The following is a 20,184-nucleotide window of genomic DNA, read 5'->3' as shown; positions in this document are numbered from 1 at the left end:
CTCTGCTGAAAGTCTTTGTTGGCTGTTGCCAACCAAGGTGTGGACCCTTAGCCGAGGCGAGGTTAGCACTACCTGCCGGGAAGTCCCGCAGGTCCCCGCCATTGGTAGGTGGAACTGGAGGAGCAGGAACCTGAGCTGGACCTTCACCTGTACCCACCCTCGTTCCCCGCACACAGTTTGTGCCCTTGGGTGCCGGGGCAGGCAGGGTTAAGGTGGAGTTCCTGAGGAAGAAGAAGATCCCATGAAGTCAGATAAAGAAGAGGTTGGCAAGGTACTGAGCGGGTAGAGTCCAGGAATGTACCGAGGTCAGAGGCAGGCAGCAAGCAGGCAGAATCCAGGGGCATTCTGAGGTCAGGGGCAGGCGGCAGGCAAGCAGAACCCAGGGGCGTTCCAAGGTCAGAATCAAGACAAGCCGGACAGGAGACGGGAAGCAGGGCAGGAACACAGAGGCAAACGGGCTGGTACAGGATCATGGAGGCAGGAAGGAAGGCAGGGGCACAAGGCAGGAACCCAGATGAAGGCTCAGCGGACAGCTACTCACTAGGAGGAGACCTGTTGCAAGGCAAAGCAGACTGCCGAGGTCCAAAACTAAATAGAGCGTCGGACCTGACATCATTTCCCGGGGCTGGGGCACTTCTTGGTCCCGGGTCCCTTTAAGAGGTGGAACGAGCACCTGGAGGCCTGCCTGTGCATGGGTCTGCCTGTGTCGGAGCCCCAAGCGGGGGAGGCGCCTTGGGAGTGACGCTGAGGTATAGCCACTGAGGAACTGGCTGTGCCGGTAAGTGGAGTCGGTCACGTGGCTGTGTGGCCAGCCCGCGCAACAGTCTTTTCATGCCTGCATCTCCAGATGCTATGCAAGAGGAGTGGCAAGAGCCTGCCCCAACTGGGGAATTGTCCTTAGATATCCTGGCAGCAGCAATTCTACCACCAAAGATTTCAAAATCCATATATCACCTGATGGTATCACCTCAACTTCTGCCAAGCTCTCGTTGCCTTGCTCCCTTCTACTTTATGGCAACAAGGTTTCAGGAGAGTAGGATTAAATGGTCAATTTTCTCAGTGGAAAAGGGTAAACAGTGAAGTGCCTCAGGGATCTGTACTTGGACCGGTGCTTTTCAATATATTTATAAATGATCTGGAAAGGAATACGACGAGTGAGGTTATCAAATTTGCGATGATACAAAATTATTCAGAGTAGTTAAATCACAAGCAGACTGTGATACATTACAGGAGGACCTTGCAAGACTGGAAGATTGGGCATCCAAATGGCAGATGAAATTTAATGTGGACAAGTGCAAGGTGATGCATATAGGGAAAAATAACCCTTGCTGTAGTTACATGTTAGGTTCCATATTAGGAGCTACCACCCAGGAAAAAGATCTAGGCATCATAGTGGATAATACTTTAAAATCGTCAGCTCAGTGTGCTGCAGCAGTCAAAAAAGCAAATAGAATGTTAGGAATTATTAGGAAGAGAATGGTTAATAGAACGGAAAATATCATAATGCCTCTGTATCGCTCCATGTGAGACCGCACCTTGAATACTGTGTACAATTCTGGTCACCGCATCTCAAAAAAGATATAGTTGCAATGGAGAAGGTACAGAGAAGGGCTCCCCTATGAGGAAAGGCTGAAGAGGTTAGAGCTGTTCAGCTTAGAGAAGAGATGGCTGAGGGGGGATATGATAGAGGTCTTTAAGATCATGAGAGTTCTTGACTCGGTTATTTACACTTTCGAATAATAGAAGGACTAGGGGGCATTCCATGAAATTAGCAAGTAACACATTTAAGACTAATCGGAGAAAATTCTTTTTCACTCAACGCACAATAAAGCTCTGGAATTTGTTGCCAGAGGAGGTGGTTAGTGCAGTTAGTGTAGCTGGGTTCAAAAAAGGTTTGGATAAGTTCTTGGAGGAGAAGTCCATTAATGGCTATTAATCAATTATACTTAGGGAATAGCCACTGCTATTAATTGCATCAGTAGCATGGGTTCTCCTTAGTGTTTGGGTAATTGCCAGGTTCTTGTGGCCTGGTTTTGGCCTCTGTTGGAAACAGGATGCTGGGCTTGATGGACCCTTGGTCTGACCCAGCATGGCAATTTCTTATGTTCTTATGTTCTATTCTTCAGCCCATTTGCTCTCTTTTGCTTCTCACTCCCACACCTGGCACTGGAAAAGCAACACTCCAATCTAATGCTCAACATTCACAACAAGCGGTAAAACAAATTACAGATATTGTCCATAACTTCTTCACATCATTGCTTCCACAGTCTATGCCTCCTACTTTCCCTCCAGTATATCAAATTCAACCACTGGAGTCCACCCCATCAGAATTGGGTTGCTCCCAATATATTTATAAATGATCTGGAAAGAAATACGACGAGTGAGATAATCAAATTTGCAGATGACACAAAATTGTTCAGAGTAGTTAAATCACAAGCAGATTGTAATAAATTGCAGGAAGACCTTGTGAGACTGGAAAATTGGGCATCCAAATGGCAGATGAAATTTAATGTGGATAAGTGCAAGGTGATGCATATAGGGAAAAATAACCCATGCTATAATTACACAATGTTGGGTTCCATATTAGGTGCTACAACCCAAGAAAGAGATCTAGGCGTCATAGTGGATAACACATTTATTTATTTATTTATTTATTTATTTGTTTGTTTATTTGTTTATTTATTTATTTAAAGTCTTTTCTATACCGTCGTTAAGCGGGTGCCATCACAACAGTTCACAATAGGGCACAAAAACTATGTGTTAAATCCATCTGGAATTCTAAACTCTTAAACAGGTGCCGTTAATTTACTGTAACATAGTTTCATAAAAAATATAATTTGGTGAGTGTTATAAGTCATGTCCAGTTTCCTCTTACTCGGTTATGAAATATCATACTACTTTATTTTGGTTCTTTGTTGTTTAAAAGAAAGAATAGTTTAGGATAAAGTAATGAGAGGCACACACTTAAAGAAACATTGACATTGAAACTGTCAGTTCAGCGTGCTGCGGCAGTCAAAAAAGCAAACAGAATGTTGGGAATTATTAGAAAGGGAATGGTGAATAAAACGGAAAATGTCATAATGCCTCTGTATCGCTTCACGGTGAGACCGCACCTTGAATACTGTGTACAATTCTGGTCGCCGCATCTAAAAATAGATATAATTGCGATGGAGAAGGTACAGAGAAGGGCTACCAAAATGATAAGGGGAATGGAACAGCTCCCCTATGAGGAAAGACTAAAGAGGTTAGGACTTTTCAGCTTGGAGAAGAGACGGCTGAGGGGGGATATGATAGAGATGTTTAAAATTATGAGAGGTCTAGAACGGGTAGATGTGAATCGGTTATTTACTCTTTCGGATAGTAGAAAGACTAGGGGGCACTCCATGAAGTTAGCATGGGGCACATTTAAAACTAATCGGAGAAAGTTCTTTTTTACTCAACGCACAATTAAACTCTGGAATTTGTTGCCAGAGGATGTGGTTAGTGCAGTTAGTATAGCTGTGTTTAAAAAAGGATTGGATAGGTTCTTGGAGGAGAAGTCCATTACCTGCTATTAAGTTCACTTAGAGAATAGCCACTGCCATTAGCAATGGTAACATGGAATAGACTTAGTTTTTGGGTACTTGCCAGGTTCTTATGGCCTGGATTGGCCACTGTTGGAAACAGGATGCTGGGCTTGATGGACCCTTGGTCTGACCCAGTATGGCATTTTCTTATGTTCTTATGTTCTTATTGGTGGCTGACCTTTCTGAGGTTCCTAAGGAAAATCTTTCTCTTCTATTGCCACCCCTTCAGAACATTCACCAAGGTTACCAATGTAAAGTACTCCAATGCTGCTTTTTATCAAGCCTATTGACGGCCTCTGTACCAGTTGTCATGACCTCAACAACAGCCTACACAGCAAAAAGGAAGGCAAAGAGAGGTGTCAGCAAAAGCAGCCACCTCAAGTGGCTTCAAATCCACAACAGGGTTTTTAAGATTACCTCCACCACAGCAGGCAACACCGATTGGGAGCAGAATACACCTATATGCAACATCTTTGTCCCAGATAACACTGGACCAGTGGGTTCTGTCAATAGTCTAATGGGATTACTGCCTCAATTTCAAGAGCAAGCCTTGAACCCTCCACCTCTCTGCCCTTCTAAAAGATCAATCCCAGCAAGATCTTTTACAGCAGGAGGTTCAATCCCTCCTCAAGAAAAACACCACACAAGAATTAGCCTGTGCCAACCATGATCAGGGCTATTATTCCAAATAATTCCTCATCCCCAAGAAATTAGTGGGCCTCTAGCCTATCCTAGATCTAAGGAATCTCAACAAATACCTTTGTTATGAAAAATTCAAGATGACCTCCCTAGGTTCCAGTCTACCCTTTATCCAACCACAAGACTGGATTTGGCCCAATAGAAATCAGGACAAAGAACCTCATCCTCGTCTGCACTCACTCTCAGTATGCGGCCCCGCACAAAGTGCTCGCACCCTGTCCCAACTGCCGCCATCTTCCTTACAGGCTCAGAACATCATCACAAGTGTGACTCTTAACAGTCATGGTCACGGCCCATAGAGAGCGAGCCGCACGCTACAGAAAGGGAGAAGCCTTCCACATCCCTCCTCTCCAACCCAAGCGCTGTTCCAATCTGAGCACTTGACTAGGTAGTCCACTTCTTTTTGATGGAAAAAGGCAGTTACACTTTTGCTGCATGCCCCCTAGGCCATAGGGTCATAACGTGAGGGTGGAGTAGTGAAACTCAATGAACTTTCACAAACTTTAAACAGTATCTTCCCGCAGCAGCAGGAGATGACATCAGGATAAATGCGACTCCTGCTGCCTGGTGCTAGGAAAGTGTGTTGCCACTGAGTTGATCGCGCAGGGGTTTGGTTTATCCCTGCCCGATCCAATGTTTGACTTTGGAGACAGGGTGTTTTGGAGGAGAACTTTTTGCCGCTCCAAAATTCTGCCGCCTGAGTCCATCGCCTCACCCTGCCTCATGATAGAACCACCCATGGTGGCAGGAGTTCTCCAAGGTACCATGATTGGAGCAAAGTAGCAGCAAGACTGGTAGGAGCACTCCATGGCTCCAAAAGAGGGGCAAAGGACACCAAAAACAGTGGCATGAACATGCCAATGTAATATGAGAGGACGAAAGAAGCACCAAGAGTGTCACGAACAGCCATAAACATGATGAAAGCAGAATGAAGCAACATAGGTGGCAGAAAACATCCCAAATCACTGAGAGAGGGTCAAAGCAGCACAAAGAGTAGCATGAAGACCCCAAGGGTCCAAACAAAGGTTAAAGGGCACCAAAAATATTGGTACAAAGCCAGAGGAAATCTCTGGAGGAGGTCTGTAGCAATCTTAATGTGAAAAGTGGGCCTCAGACCTGCATCTAAATAGGGAAAAAGATAATCAAACAATTGCCTCAGGATAGGGAAATACCTACAATACCTGAATGTAATTCACTTTGAAGCGCTGAAAAAAGTGTGAAAAGTGGAATATAAATCTAAATAAATAAATAGTAGCCAGAAGATGGGAACTTAGTGTCATGGTTTCACCTGCTATGCAGCCTCACAGTGCCCTGGTTTTACCTGCTAGGATGCCTCCCCACCAGCAGAGATCTCTAGCGAGCTTTGCTCACTACTTTATTAAGGTTTAGCCTCCTGTGCAGTCTTCCCCCCAACAGGAGTCCTCAATGAGCCTTCATCATTATCTTGACAATTACCTTCTCACTGACTCTACTACGCCCAAGCCTCAGCCCTACTTAACCCATCCTGCTCAATACCTCAATGCCTCTTCATTGAGTCACTTTGGCTCTCTGACCTGGCCACCTCTATCTTGCTATTTTAGCTTATTTTGCGGCCTACCCAGGCTTTCTCTTACCTTGTGGCCTCCAAGCTTTCTGCCTTGGTTAGCCCTGTGGTCTCCGGCTTTCTGCCTTACCTTGTCTTGTGGCCTCTGAGCCTTCTGCCTTACCTTCATTGTGACCTCCAGGCCTCCTGCTTTGCCTTGTGGCCTCTTGAACCTCCTTGCTTTGCTCTGTGGCCTCTTCCATGGTCTAATCTATGCCTCTATCTAGCCCCAGTCTGTGCCCAGTCTATATCCTGTACTGTCCTTATCCTGTATCCAGCTTCAGTCTGTGCCCTGTATCCATCCTAGTCTGTGTCCTGTATCCAGCTCTAGCCTGTGCCCTATATCCCAGCCAGTACCTATTACTACTACTTATCATTTCTATAGTGCTACACAACATACGCAATGCTGCCCAAACATACAAAAAGACAGCCTTGCTCAATAGAACTTACAAAATAATAAGACAAACATACAGGACAAGAGACTTGGCTAAAAGAAAAGAAAGTTAGTTAAGACTAAAAGCAGACAATCAGGCATAAGATTTAAAATCAGTTTCAAAAAGGTGGGTCTTTAGATGGGATTTAAACTGCTACGCCAGTCGGTCGCAGATGGCTGCAACCTCATGCTCACCTCTTTTTTCCCACCATCAATCCTAGGATGAATGGCGGCCTCCACCAACCACCGCCGACCTCCCCGGTGTTCCCGGGATGGTGTAGGTGCTGCTGACCGCCATCTTGTTTCCGGAATCACCTAAGGCGCATGCGCACGCAAGGGCCTCCTTTGCACACGTCATAGCGGGAACCCCCTCCCGATGACGTCAACCCGCTGCTGTACTTAAGCTGGCTGGCCCTCTGCTACTACGAGTTAGCAAGGACTTCTCTTGTTGCTAAATCCGCTCCATTCTTGGATCTCCAGTTCCGGTGTCTCCTCTTGGTGTTCGGATGCTCTGGGTACCCGCTCCTCAGGGGCCCTTCCTGCCTGGAATCTCTCCTGGAACTTCCTTTTGTGAGTACCTTCTACGATACCAGCCTTACTGAAGCTACTACGGTGTACCCCGTGCCTCGGGCACTACCGTTCCTCTTTAGCAATTACTATTCCAACATATCCTGAGCTGCAGGGTATTGCCGCTTCTACAAGATCCACATCCGGGTTCCTGCACCTCAGACCTTACCAACAGCCTCATCATCAGTACAGTCATCCTCGGCGTGCCCCACGCTGCGGGCCACTAACGGATCTGCACTTCTGAGGTAATCTCCACCCGCCTGCAGGAATCTCCTGGTGTACCCCGCACTGCGGGCCACTACCGGATCTTCATTCCAGTGGTGCCACCCTGGGCATACCTATTGCTCAAGAACTGTGTTTATTTATCTTCCCGCTCCGCGGGCTATGCCTTATTTTTCCTCTCAATAAAGTCTCCACTACAGCTGTGTCCTACGTCGCTGAGACCCCGCCCACCGACGGTGAGGCTCACGGGGTTCCTCCCTATGGGCAGAGACATCTCTCATCTCGGCCCATGGTTTACATTCTTATAAAACCATAACTGATTGCTAACTCCATGGACCCGGCTCAGGTCTCAGCTCTGCAGGCCATCCCTGGCCTGGCCCAATGTCTTGCTGAGCAACAAAGGATATTAGAGACTTTAGCTAATGCCTTCAATCAACTAAATTCTCGGATGAATTCTCTATCAACACCTGACAAGGACATCTCCTCTCTACAGGTGACACCTGTACGATTCTCCGTACCCTTGCCAGCACCTACAGGTGAACCCCTGTTATGTAGGGCCTTTCTAAATCAGTGCTGTATGCACTTTTCACTGCAACCTACTTATTTCCCAGATGTAGTGTCCAAAACTATGTATATACTGTTTCTTTTAGATGGGAAAGCCCTGGCCTGGGCTTCACCTCTCTGGGAGCGTAATGATCCAATTCTCAAAGACTTGACAGGCTTCCTTGGTCTCTTTCGTTCTGTATTTGAAGATCCCGCCCGCAAGACTGTCGCTGGATCTGCACTCCTGCATTTACAACAAGGTACCAAACCTTTGACTGATTATGTTATTGAGTTTAAAATCTTGTCCTCAGAGCTACATTGGGACCTGGGTTGTCTGCGGGCCATTTTCCTAGAAGGTTTTATCTCTCGTATTAAAGACAAATTAGCAGCACGTGAACTCCCCGATACTCTGGACTCTCTGATCAACCTTGCAGGATGAATTGACCGTTGTCTGCGTGAGCGGTCACAAGAAGTAAAAGGTCTTAAAAAGATATCTCTAGGGTTTACATGCTCTCGTCCAGTGCCGGTTACTCAGACCACTCCTGCACCTAGTATCGAAGAGAAAAAACCCATACAACTAGGCCGCAGCCACTTAATGACCAAGGAGAGGTGTTACCGAAAAAGACTAGGCCTCTGCATGTACTGCGACAATCTGGCCATGCTGGGCCCTCCTGTCCCATCTGTTCAGAAAACTTGCAGACCTAGGATCCGCTGGAGGACTTTTCCTAGGTCTAACTTTTCCATCTCCTCCACTGACTCTTCCAGTCTCCATTATCTCAGATGCTCTCGAATTCCACACACTAGACCTAGTGGACTCCGGTGCTGGTGGGAATGTCATACTTCGACAACTCGTAGAGCACCTACGAATCCCCACTGTTCGGACACCCACTCCACTGCTACTGTCATCTATACATGGCGAGCCATTACCTGGTGAGGTCTCCTACACTACTCAACCTCTTCGTTTCCACACAGGGTCTCTACACTCTGAGACCATTTCATTCCTAGTCCTGGACAAAGCTATACATCTGGTGGTACTCGGACTACCATGGCTACAGATGCACTCACCCCAATTCGATTGGACTACCCTGTGATTCGCTGGGCCAGGCCAGGAATGTCCTGGATTGCTGAGACCTGTGCTGGATCCATGGACTTGGCAATCTGTTAGGATTAGTAGTGTGTGGGCCTTGGGCTGAGGTGAGAATGGTACCGCCCACAGGGAGGAGCCCCGTGAGCCTCACCGTCGGGAGGCGAAGTCTCAGTGAAGTCAGAAACAGTATCAGTCTAGAGTCTTTATTAAAGAGAAAGAGTGACACAGCCCGCGGAGCGGGGGGTGTCAGAGAGGAGGTCTCACCAACCCAGAGACACGGGGTCCATGGATAGGAGAATACCCCGAGTGGATACCACCATAGAGTAGATGATGATCCGCAGAGCAAGGTACACAGATGATGTCTTCAGTAGAGATCTCTAATGATATCATGTTCCTACAAATGTATTGTGAGCTGTGGGTCCATCATGGTAATCACCTAGATTGCAAGGACTGGATCTAAAACAGCTTCATTTTGTAGTGTTCTAGTAATAGCATTCCCAACACTGGTTGCTGCTAGATCTAATGTTCCATTTTCATCTGTCATGCTTGTCATGTTTACATATACACATGAAAATGGTTGGATTGCCATTTTACCTAGGCTTGTAAGTGTCCAGAGGTCAGTCCGAGGAGTGGTCAGCAAAGCAGAGGTCAGGAACCAGAGGGCAAACGAGGTCAAAGGCAGTCTGAGGTCTTGAGGCAGGCGGCAAGCAGGCAGAAAGGTCAGGATCAGGCCGTGGTCTTTGAGGCTGGTGGCAGGCAGGCAGGCAAGTCAGGAACAGGCTGAGGTCAGTACCAGAAAGACAGTCCGAGGGTTCTACCTGAGTAGACAGACAGACGAACACGAGAACAAGCAGGATACAGGAACTAGGATGCAGGGACAAGTCAGGAACAGAACTGGAACAGAAGGATCCTAGAACAAGACTAGGTACAAGCAGGAACAAGCACAAACGCAGAGGCAATCTTAGAACAAACTGACCTGATTGCCAAGGCAAGGAAGCAGTGACAGGAACATTCCTATATCAGGGGATCAATCAGGGCGCGCCACAGAACAGAATTACCTGACAGCGAGGAATGAAAATTAAACGTGGACTCCCCTGATGAAGAAAAGGTAGACTTTTCGAAACATGGCCATTTAGGGAGAAAACAAAAGATAAGTGATTGCGGGATACTCAAAGTGTTCATTAGAATGGGATTTTAAAGAAAATCGGTTTGGCGTCAAGAAAAGACAAAGAGTTTAGTAAACTTTAACATTGCAACATCACTATGTTGTAAGCAAGTGGGAGCCGGATACCATTTTTGAAAATTTATTACATAACCAAGATGGGGATATTTTACAAATACAATAGTCATATTTATGTATTGTATTTAAAAAAATCATAAATAAAGAATTAAAAAAAAAAAAAAAAAAAAAAGATGGGGATATACCACAAGTCATTGAAGTATTGTGGTAGAGAATTCCATTTGCACAAGACTAAGGGTTTTTGGACAAAAGACGGCTTTAAAACAGAAAGAGAAATATTGCATTATATTGTAATTCATACCATTTGCTAAACATCTAATTAGGAGATACATATGTTGGAAGGGCACTGGAATTAACAATTAAGGAACAACATCAAAAGAACAAATTCAATTGTTTGGGAAAGATTTTCTGGACAGTTCAAACTGTTGTTGAATTCAATTGATTTGTCCAAGGATTAGAGGGCATACTCAATAAGTGGGTCCTTTAACATAGTTAAGAATGTTGCGAGTTTATTAAAGTATACACAAATTTTTTAACAAACACAATAATAAAAAATTCACAAAATTTAGAAAAACATTTTTTTTAGTAATAAAGTGAGTGGGAGGGAGGTAAGTTTATGATTACACCATATGAAAACTGAAGTAAGGCTGCAGAGGCATGCATCAGAATACGTATGAAACTTACCTCATCCCATAAAAAAATTTTTTCAAGTTCTCTTAAATAAATTTTAATAATTGTGTGGATACATTACAGGGTGGGATTTTGTTTAGGATAGATTTAGATATTTTTTGTCTTACCCGAAGCGAAGATTTAATTATATATGATTATATTACCCTACATAAGAAAAGGTAGCCCTATTATATAAAAAAAACCAAACAAAAAAAAAAAACCCCGCTGTAATCACTGCTGTAATTACTGTGAATTAGTATATATTTAATATTTTCCTTTTTGAAATTAGTAAAATCTTGGATCACCATTATTGTGGACTATTTGAAAAAAGAAGAAGATTAATGATGACTATAGTAAAAGATTAGAAATTGGAATATTGGTTTGTTTTTTGTTCTTTTTTTCTATTTTTCAACAAGAGTTTCTTGTAATGATTTGTTAAAAATTGATAAATAAAGAATTAAAAAAAAACAAACAAACAGTGGAAAGTTCACCATTAAAGACCCGCCTTCTTTAAATACTGTGCCCAACTTCAATTACCTCTTTCAGGTCTTGCACAACTGCAGTGAGTCTCTCATTCTCTCCCTGGACATTGGTGGCCACCGTCCTGTTCTGTTTCACCTCATTCTGCATTTCCAGTATCTTCCCCAGGTAGTACGCCTCCTTGGAAGCAGACTCCTGTAGGAGAGTCTCTTCTCGAGTTTCACCATCTTCAGCTACTTTGCGGTGGATGGAGAATGATTGTCCAAAAGCCTGTGGGAATAAGAGTATGTGAGTCAATACAATAAACTGTGCTCCCTAAAAGCAGAAAAGGGCCACCATACCATATCAGTCCATCAACAATACATGTGTTAAATTAAAACCATCAAAGTAGGGAAGATATCTTTAAAATAAATCACATTTTAAGGCACAACTTTCAGGACTTGTTCAAAAAGCTTGCAGTTGAATATAATGAAAAAATTGTTTAAGCTAGATTTCTTTTTCAGTTTTACATATTTACATTGGTCTTATTCTCTGTGGGGCCGATTTTAAATTTTGCGTGAGCGGGGTACATTTGTGTGCGCTACCCGGCGCGCACAAATGTACACCCGATTTTATAACATGCGCGTGCTGCCGCGTGCATGTTATAAAATCTGGAGTTGGCACGCGCAAGGTGCACACTTGTGCACCTTGCGCGCACCGAGCCCTAGGGGAGGCCCAATGGATTTCCCTGTTCCCTCCAAGGCCGCTCCGAAATCGGAGCGGCCTTGGAAGGAACTTTTTTTTTGGTCCCCCCCAACTTTGCCTCCCTTCCCCTATCTAACCCACCCCTAGCCCTACCTAAATCCCCCCCACCTTGTTTCGCCCACGGCCCCGCCCCGGACCGCCCATTTTTCGAAGCCCCGGGACATACGTGCGTTCCGGGGCTTGCGTGCGCCGCCGAGCCTATGCAAAATAAGCTCGGCATGCGCAGGGGTAGGTTTTCGGGGGTTACGTGCATATCTTACGCACATAATCCTTGAAAATCTACCCCTGTGTGTATGTGTATGTAGGAAGATGAGAAGTAGTAATCTACAGGGGAAAAGAATCGTTCATGAAAAGTATTAAAAAGAACCAGGGCAGATTGTACAATGTATATCATTTATAGCTTAATGGCCACCATGAATAAATTGCCCAATTTGTTCACTATGGGATGTTACAGCATAGTACAAATCAGAATGTCGAAAAAAATTGGGTCAGCCATAAAGACAACCTGGTTTTGATTCATAGGCTAGCTCTTCTGCTACCTGGATTGGCAGAGGGCACATTTATAGCTCCTAGGTGGGGGACTGCAGGAGGGCAATCTAGTCATGGCACAACAGTGACACCTAGAGGCTGGGTTCAGGACCTGTGATTGTATGGCCTTTGACCAAGGGCTGCTGCTGCTGTTCCAATGACTATGTAGTGGAAGAGGGGATATAAAACACTGGGGAACAATTTTTAACATAATTCTTGTTGAGTTTGATTTTTCAGCTGTTTTAGACTTAAATAGGCATACTGATTTCAAAACTGCAGTTAGTTTTCTTCTGTCATGTCAAGTTTTTTCTCGACAGCCTATCTCTACAGCCAGGGTTTTATAATTTGCGTGCGTATTTGCGGGCGGCGTGCACAAGGGGGGGAGAACTTATGCAAATTCCGGGTGGTGACGCATTCAGGCCTTCTCCAGTTCCCTCCCAGTCCGCTCCAATTAAGGAGCGGACTGGGAGGGAGCTTCCTTACCCCCCTACCTAAACTCCCTCCCTCTTCCCCTCTCCTCCCCACCCCCAAACCCTACATTTTTTTGTTTGTTTGTTTTAGAACTTTCTTCAGGTCCCCAGGACCGCCCCCCTGCCCCTCCCCACTCAGACCACGCCCCTTTGAAGAGGCTCGGCAGTTGTGTGCATACTGGGGTTTACGAGCGTGGCCGGGTCTTTTTGAAAATTCGCCTGGCGTGCACAAGGCCCAGCCACACGCGTAAACCCCAGGATTTATGCGCATAGGCCTTTGAAAATCTACCCATAAGTGTGTCATTCAACACTCTCCAGGTAAAGTTGCATGCACAATTCCCATTGGAAAAATAGCAGTCCTATCTTTACCTGAATAAAGTTGCATGCATTAACTTTGAGTATATTTTGACAGTCTGAAGATCCGGGAAATGTTATGCACATAACTTTCCCTGGATATTTGTGTCACTCACTGGCTTATTGAATATGGACCTCACTGAATCCCAGTAGTCCATATTGGATTTAATGTCACACAGATTGCATGAACCAATATATGGGAAGCAAGTTGTGACATAGCTCTGAATATAATTGCTCCTAGAGATTTGAGGGGAAAAGGTTATTTTCATTAGTAACTTATTTGCAATCGAATTCTTGATTGATCGAAAGTATTACTGCTTTCTCTGTCTTCTTTTGAAATACAAGGCTGCACATACAATTAAAATGCAATAGCCCCTAGTGGTTTCAAAATTGGTAGCAGCTCATTTTTTTGACATCCCTATTTCACCCATTTGGGATTCCCTTGCTAAATTAGTGTAGGAAAATCTACTGTGTCTCATTAATTGAAGCCGAACTGGCAGAAATCCTTGACAAGAAAGTGTTAGTAGAAAATAAAAAAAAGGTGTGTGGTAGAAACGACAGCTTTATTTGCCTAATAAGTGTTAAAAAATGCAAAAGAGCTGATGCCTTCCGGCACTGTACAGTTCTCAGCTGTGCCGTCCCTGAACTCCTGCTAGTCTCAGTCTTGTCACGGGAGTTTGGATATCGAGCAGCTCAAACTCACTGACAGCCATGTAGTGCCAGAAGGCATCAGATGTTCTGGGGGTAGTGCTGGCACTGAGCAAGGATTTACATTGGGGTGCTGGCACATGGATTTTGGGCCCAGTGTGCTAGTACTTAACGACACCCCCAGTATGATCATTGACTTCAGGAAAGCAGACAACAACCTGCATTTTTTTGTTTGTTTGTTTAAGTACTTACTGCAGGTCCCCAGGGCCGCCACCCTGCCCCTCCCCCCTCAGACCCCGCCCCTTTGAAGAGGCTCGGCAGCTGTGTGCGTACTGGGCTTTATGTGCGTAGCTGCGCGTAAACCCCAGTTCGCATGCTAAGTGTCAAGGCATAACAAACACTATCATTGTTGCAGCATAACTTCAATCTTCAAACTGAAGGACAGAAAAGCAAGATCAATACATCACTGATCTTATAGACTTTGTCATTTAGAATTCAGACTATGATGTCCTGTCCATTAGGGGGTATGGGTTTTTTTTTTCTTGTAATTTTCTTAGGAAGAAAATGTCACTGTCTTTTTGTTTAGTTTTTGTGATTTTGGCAGACAAGTACCTACTTAGCTTGGGATGGACGTCAGATTTCATAAGTATGCTGAGTCAGAGTCAGAGTCAAACCAAGCAGTCTGGTTTGGCCGTAAGAGCCATACACAAGTTGAGCCGAATTAATTAGCACAGAAAACAGGCAGTACTGCTCAAAAAACGAAAACAAACCATTTTTCTACCTTTCCCATCTCTGGTTTGATTTATTTTCTCTCTAGTCATTCTTTTATTTATTCTTCCTCAATTTTGCTTACTTTGTCCACCACAAATCAAAATACACAGTAAAGTGATGTAAAGAAAGAATTTCCTCTACTCTTTTCCTATTTAAAAAATTGTGAACAGCCCAAAAGGTAGGCAAAATGCTGCTACTTATTGTTTTATTTTCTATTTTGCTTGGAAGTTTCCCCTGCTCCTTCCGGCTTCTGTCTCAGTTGGAAGCAATCCCTACACTTCTGTGCAAGTACCTTGTGTTTCTCCCCAATCATTAACCCTTTCCCCTCATCCCGTTGAGCCCAAACATTTCAGTGAGTCCTCAGTTAACATGCAAAGTTTATTTTGTGCTCAGCGGGTCCCTGCCTACAATCACTTGTTTTGGATCTTTGGAATTTGGAACTGCTTCTCTTCATCACGTTTAACCTATGTTCGTTGTTATATCCATTGCACCCCTGTTCTATGTAAACCGACATGATGTGAGCTCTTCATGAATGCTGGTATAAAAAAAACCTTAAATAAATAAATAAATAAGTTATATATATATTTTTAAATAACCTGTCTCCAGTTGACATTGGCCACTGCATTCAGAGTGCTGGTGAGGTCTTTTGTGTGGTTTTGGATTTTTGTTGCTCAGTACCATTGGCACGCAGTGGGAGGCAGATTTTATAAATCTGCGCACACGCGTACTTTTGTTCGCGCACCAGGTGCGAACAAGAGTACGCGGGATTTCAATAGATACGCATGTAGCCGCGCGTATCCATTAAAATCCGGGGTCGGCGTGTGCAAGGCTGCCCAAAATCGGCAGCCTGCGCGCGCCGAGCCGCGCAGCCTGCCTCCGTTCCCTCTGAGGCCGCTCCGAAATCCTTCGCCCTCCCCTCACCTTCCCCTCCCTTCCCCTACCTAACCCCCCCCCCCCCCGGCCCTATCTAAACCTCCCCCCTACCTTTGTCGGCAAAGTTACACCTGCTGGAAGCAGGCGTAACTTTGCGCGCGCCGGGCCGGCTGCCGCGCTCCGAGTTCCGGTCCGGGGGCTGGTCCGGAGGCCGCGGCCATGCCCCCGGAACGCCCCTGGGCCGAAACCACGCCCCGCGACGCCGCCCCCGAAACGCCGCGTCACTCGCGGCCCGCCCCCCAACATGCCCCCGACACGCCCCTCCATGCAAGCCCCGGGACTTACGCGCATCCCGGGGCTTGCGCACGCCGCCGAGCCTATGCAAAATAGGCTCGGCGCGCGCAGGGGGGGTTTGGGGTAGGTTTTCGGGGGGTACGGGCGTATCGTACACGCGTACCCCTTTGAAAATCTACCCCTAAGTTTGTTCCTGCTGCGGGTTTTGTCTTGGACAAAGAAGGTGAGGAAACCTTTCAGCAAGTGAAGCTCTGGGCCTCAATTTAGATATGGGGGTCAAATAGCGCGGATTATGCAAACATAATACATTTTCTGTTTGTGTCCAAATTTAAGCTTCATGTAAAAAGTCATGCAATTATTACCATTGCAAAAAAAAAAGGGCAAAAAAAATCCACAAATAAATACTACAAATCACGTTCTTCTGACACTCGGAAACAGTGCATGCTTTACCCAAGCCATAAATTTAGGCCTTGGCAAAACTTCTGCCCACTAAAAGTATTATAAATACCACAGGACTTCTGCCCTGTTCTTAAATGTGACTCTACTTCCATGCAGATATTTTTCTTAAGCTCATATCTTTGCATTGGGAAGTTATATTGAGGTATCAGAGGTATTTCCATTTCTCAAGTTTATACCCAGGGAGGTTGAAATGACTTGTTCAAGGTCACAAAGAGCATCAGGGGGATTTAAACCCTGGTTTCCCTCTAGCTTAGCTTAGCTTACTGCTTGAACCACTAGACTACTCCTCCACACTATGCCTCCTTCTCTGGATAGTAATATGTTGGGAGTTAAAATAAGGAATGTCTGGAAAACTGCATGCAGCAGGTCGGTGGCTGAGCAGCAGCGGATAACTTACTATTGCTCTCAAGAAGAGATTTAAAATACCCATGCACTGAGTAAGAAGATATTAAATATGTGCATCAATATATGGCCATAGAGGATTGGGAGTTTTAGAGGAGATTTAACATAGACAAAAGTTTATTGATTGCTAGCAATGCCCTGGAACAGAAAATATATTTCAGATATAAAATCTGATTGTGAACCACAAAACTGAATCTCTAATGAGTGCTGCAGATTTTTAAGAAACAGCTGTAACAGGCCATTAGGAAAGCAAACAGAATAAAGGCAGCAGAAAAAAAGACTCCTCATGAAACACCCAAATAATGATGATAAGCAGAAAACCTCAAGGACAAGGTCCGTGCAGTGGTATTAGGTACCCTAGACAAACTTTCCGCCGTGTGCCTCCCACCTCCCACTACCACCCTGCCCGCCACAAATTAACTTTCAAGTCCTCCCTGAGATTTTGATAATTTAACTCAACAATCATGACTCCACTACTATCCCTCCCAGAATGTTCCTGTAAAAACACATAATTGTATTTGAGATTTTTAAATATTAAACTATGTTTTGTATGCGTTTGCCTGTAAATGTATGTATATGTATGAAAGTGAGAAAAGACAGATCATTCTATCTTTTCACACTTACCTCAGTTGTCAGTAGTCTGGACTATAATGCTATTAACACTTGGTTTCCACACCCTGCCTGCCTAATTCAGTGCCTTCTCCTTGTTCTGTATCTTCCCCTCCCCACACCCCCCTATATTTTACCCTCCTCTGTACTACACTTCATGCTTCTGAGGAAGTGGACTCTGTCTTCGAAAACTCATGCCTCAATAAATTGGTTAGTCTATAAAGTGCCACCTGTCTCGTGTGTGTCAGAAATCCTGTCACAGTACTGAGGATTGTATCATCTCTGATGTTTGAGGGTAGACTGCTAATAAAATCAAGAAATACATACATTTATATTAAAAGAAAAGGCTAGCTGGGCTGAACAACTAGGATGTTTCCCCCTTACCACTCACTATACAAAATGAATGACAAGTTCTGATGTCATCTCAGCAAAAGTGACACACAATGCCTCCACTACCAGATACTTTGTGAAATAGCATAAAACCCTGCAAAACAAACATATCAGAACTTACGTAGATATCAAACCTGCCATACCAAAACAGCACTATTGTTTTGCTGTGATTGCAGCAAAGTTACCACCCTAGGTGACTTACTGTCAGGCAACTGATGTTTATGAAACTCTTGACCACTGGCACAGAAAAGAGTAGCTGAACTGTTAAATCACAGGTGAGTGCATGGACGTACCACAGAGGGAAATGAAAAGACAGACTGAGGGAGGCAGGATAGATAGGGCTTGTGTGAAGAGTCTCACCAGCAATTGGAGGACAAACACTTCACATCTACTCGATTTAGCACATGCCTTTCCAGTAATAGATTAATAGCCTAGGTCTAGTGATGTATGAGAATTATACTAAACCTCTACAAATGGTTCAGAACTCTGCAGCCAGAGTCCTCACAAATTCCAGGAAAATCGACCACATTTCACCTATCCTCAAAAACCTCCATTGGCTACCAATCCATTATAGAATCATGTACAAAACCATCAACATCATATACAAAACTATCAACCAACACACGCAAATCGACCTACAAATACCACTTAAAAAATACACTTCCGTCAGACCCATCAGGGAATACTACAAAGAGTCACTCCAAATTCCAAAGGCCAAAACCTTCCAACATAAATCTTTGAGTCTCAGAGCCTTCTCTTCAGCAGGTCCAGCTCTCTGGAACTCTATCCCACCAGATTTGAGACAGGAGCCATGCTCTTTAACATTTAGGAAAAGACTAAAAACTTGGCTTTTCAAAAAAGCATTTCCAAGCCCTGAATAAAACTTCACGCAACAGCACAATTGGATCCAAATTCTGTGTCATATTTATTCATATTCTGTGTCATACTTAGCCTTCTGGTTACGTATGTTCCATCTCACAGTGATGTACCGCCACATTTATTCGCATAGTCTTATTTACTCATCTTGCTAATTTTTTACATTAATTGGCTGAAATGTAAATATTGCTCTGTTCTTTTCTCTCCCCCCTTCCAGTTCCAAGTTAATTTTTCCCTGTTTTATTGTAACTTTCTCACATCCTTTTTCTGATTCCCTGTATTTAAAGTTCAAGGTTTTATTGAGAATATTGTTTACTACGCTACGTTATGCTTTTCACACTTTGTTAATTGTAAACCGGGTTGATGTGATGCCTGTCATGAAACTCGGTATAACAAAAACAATAAATAAATAAATAAATAAATAAATGATAAAATATATCATAAAAACATAAAGAAACACTAAAATAAACTAATTAGATATAAAATAATAAAGCAGGCATAATCGATAAAAACTCAATTATAAATCTATGAGCCTAACATAAATCTGAAAATGACTCACACTTAATATTAAAAAACCCTGAAACTTCAATAATAAAAGAGCATGCAGTCCAATCACAAACTGTCTCATACACATAAGCAGACCAACCAGATAACAATGATTAATAAATATCAGCTAGATATCTGATGATAAGCTATTATGTAAGAAGACAGCAGGCCCATCCAGTAGGAGTGAGCCGTAGATTTGGTCAGCCATCCTGGAACTGTTTAAGAATTGGGGGTGAGGGTGGGGGAGAAAGGGATGGAATAAGGTTTAGAAGTAGGATAATAGGAACATAGGGCATTAGGGTGTGACCAACGGAAAAGGGGATTAGCAGCAGGAATCATAAGGATAATAAAACAGGGGCAATGGATGGGAGGGGAGGACACTAATAGTCCAAGAGTGAGTCTGGGGGGCTGGGATGGGGGAAGATGCAAGAAGCGAAAGGTACGGTATCCCTCAGTTAAGCTAAAATTCCTAACTTCTGATCCTAACCAGAGAGCTCTTTAGAGCTGTTCACATTGCAAATGAGAGTATTTACAGGGAAAGCTCAGATATATTATCATCCCTCATTACTTGATTTATAGTCAGACTGAGGGGGTTCTTTACTATCGCATGCGATAGGATTTAAATTAGCTGGAGGGGAGGAGTCAGGGCGGGGAAGGGAGGAGTCAGGGTGGGGAGGGGGAGGAGTCGGCCGCGGCACCGCTGCCGGCAATAATGTGAGGAACATTATTGCCGGCAGTAGTGCGGCGAATAGCTACATCTTTTACAGTGTCGCTATTTGCTGCTAAAGGCTGCGGCCTTTCGCTGGCCCACCCCGCCCCCTTTTTCATGAGATTCATCATTCCGCGAGGAATGATGAATCCTGCCCTGAGTGTGTTATAGTCTATAGCCAAAGGAGTTTGGAACAGTGGTGTGCTACAAACTTTATGGTAACAGATATGACTTGTTTTATGATGTCACCTTCCTTGACACCTTCTGGTTTTTTTTTTTTTTTTTAGAAGTGTTCATGTTTTCAAAGCTTATTAACATTGCAGAAACAAAATACCAGAATCTATGGAGGGATGCACCAACCAGACAAACTGTCATGCTTCACCACATTTTCACAAACATCAACTGAATCATTCCGTTGTTTTC

At 44.2% G+C, this 20,184-nt stretch overlaps 1 protein-coding gene across 1 annotated transcript in view; it reads right to left on the bottom strand.

Moving 5' to 3' along the window:
- The window catches only part of BICD1 (BICD cargo adaptor 1), a 396,445-nt gene that overhangs the window by 171,844 nt on the left and 204,417 nt on the right, over window positions 1-20,184 (bottom strand). Inside the window, exon 2 of the mRNA XM_029597485.1 lies at window positions 11,146-11,358. Within this exon, the coding sequence (XP_029453345.1) occupies window positions 11,146-11,358 (213 nt within the window). The remainder of the gene's footprint in view (window positions 1-11,145; window positions 11,359-20,184) is intronic.

Source organism: Rhinatrema bivittatum, chromosome 4, assembly GCF_901001135.1.
Source record: "Rhinatrema bivittatum chromosome 4, aRhiBiv1.1, whole genome shotgun sequence".
Taxonomy (NCBI): domain Eukaryota; kingdom Metazoa; phylum Chordata; class Amphibia; order Gymnophiona; family Rhinatrematidae; genus Rhinatrema; species Rhinatrema bivittatum.
Note: the sequence above shows the minus strand (reverse complement) of the source record. Positions and strands in the feature narration are given on the sequence as shown.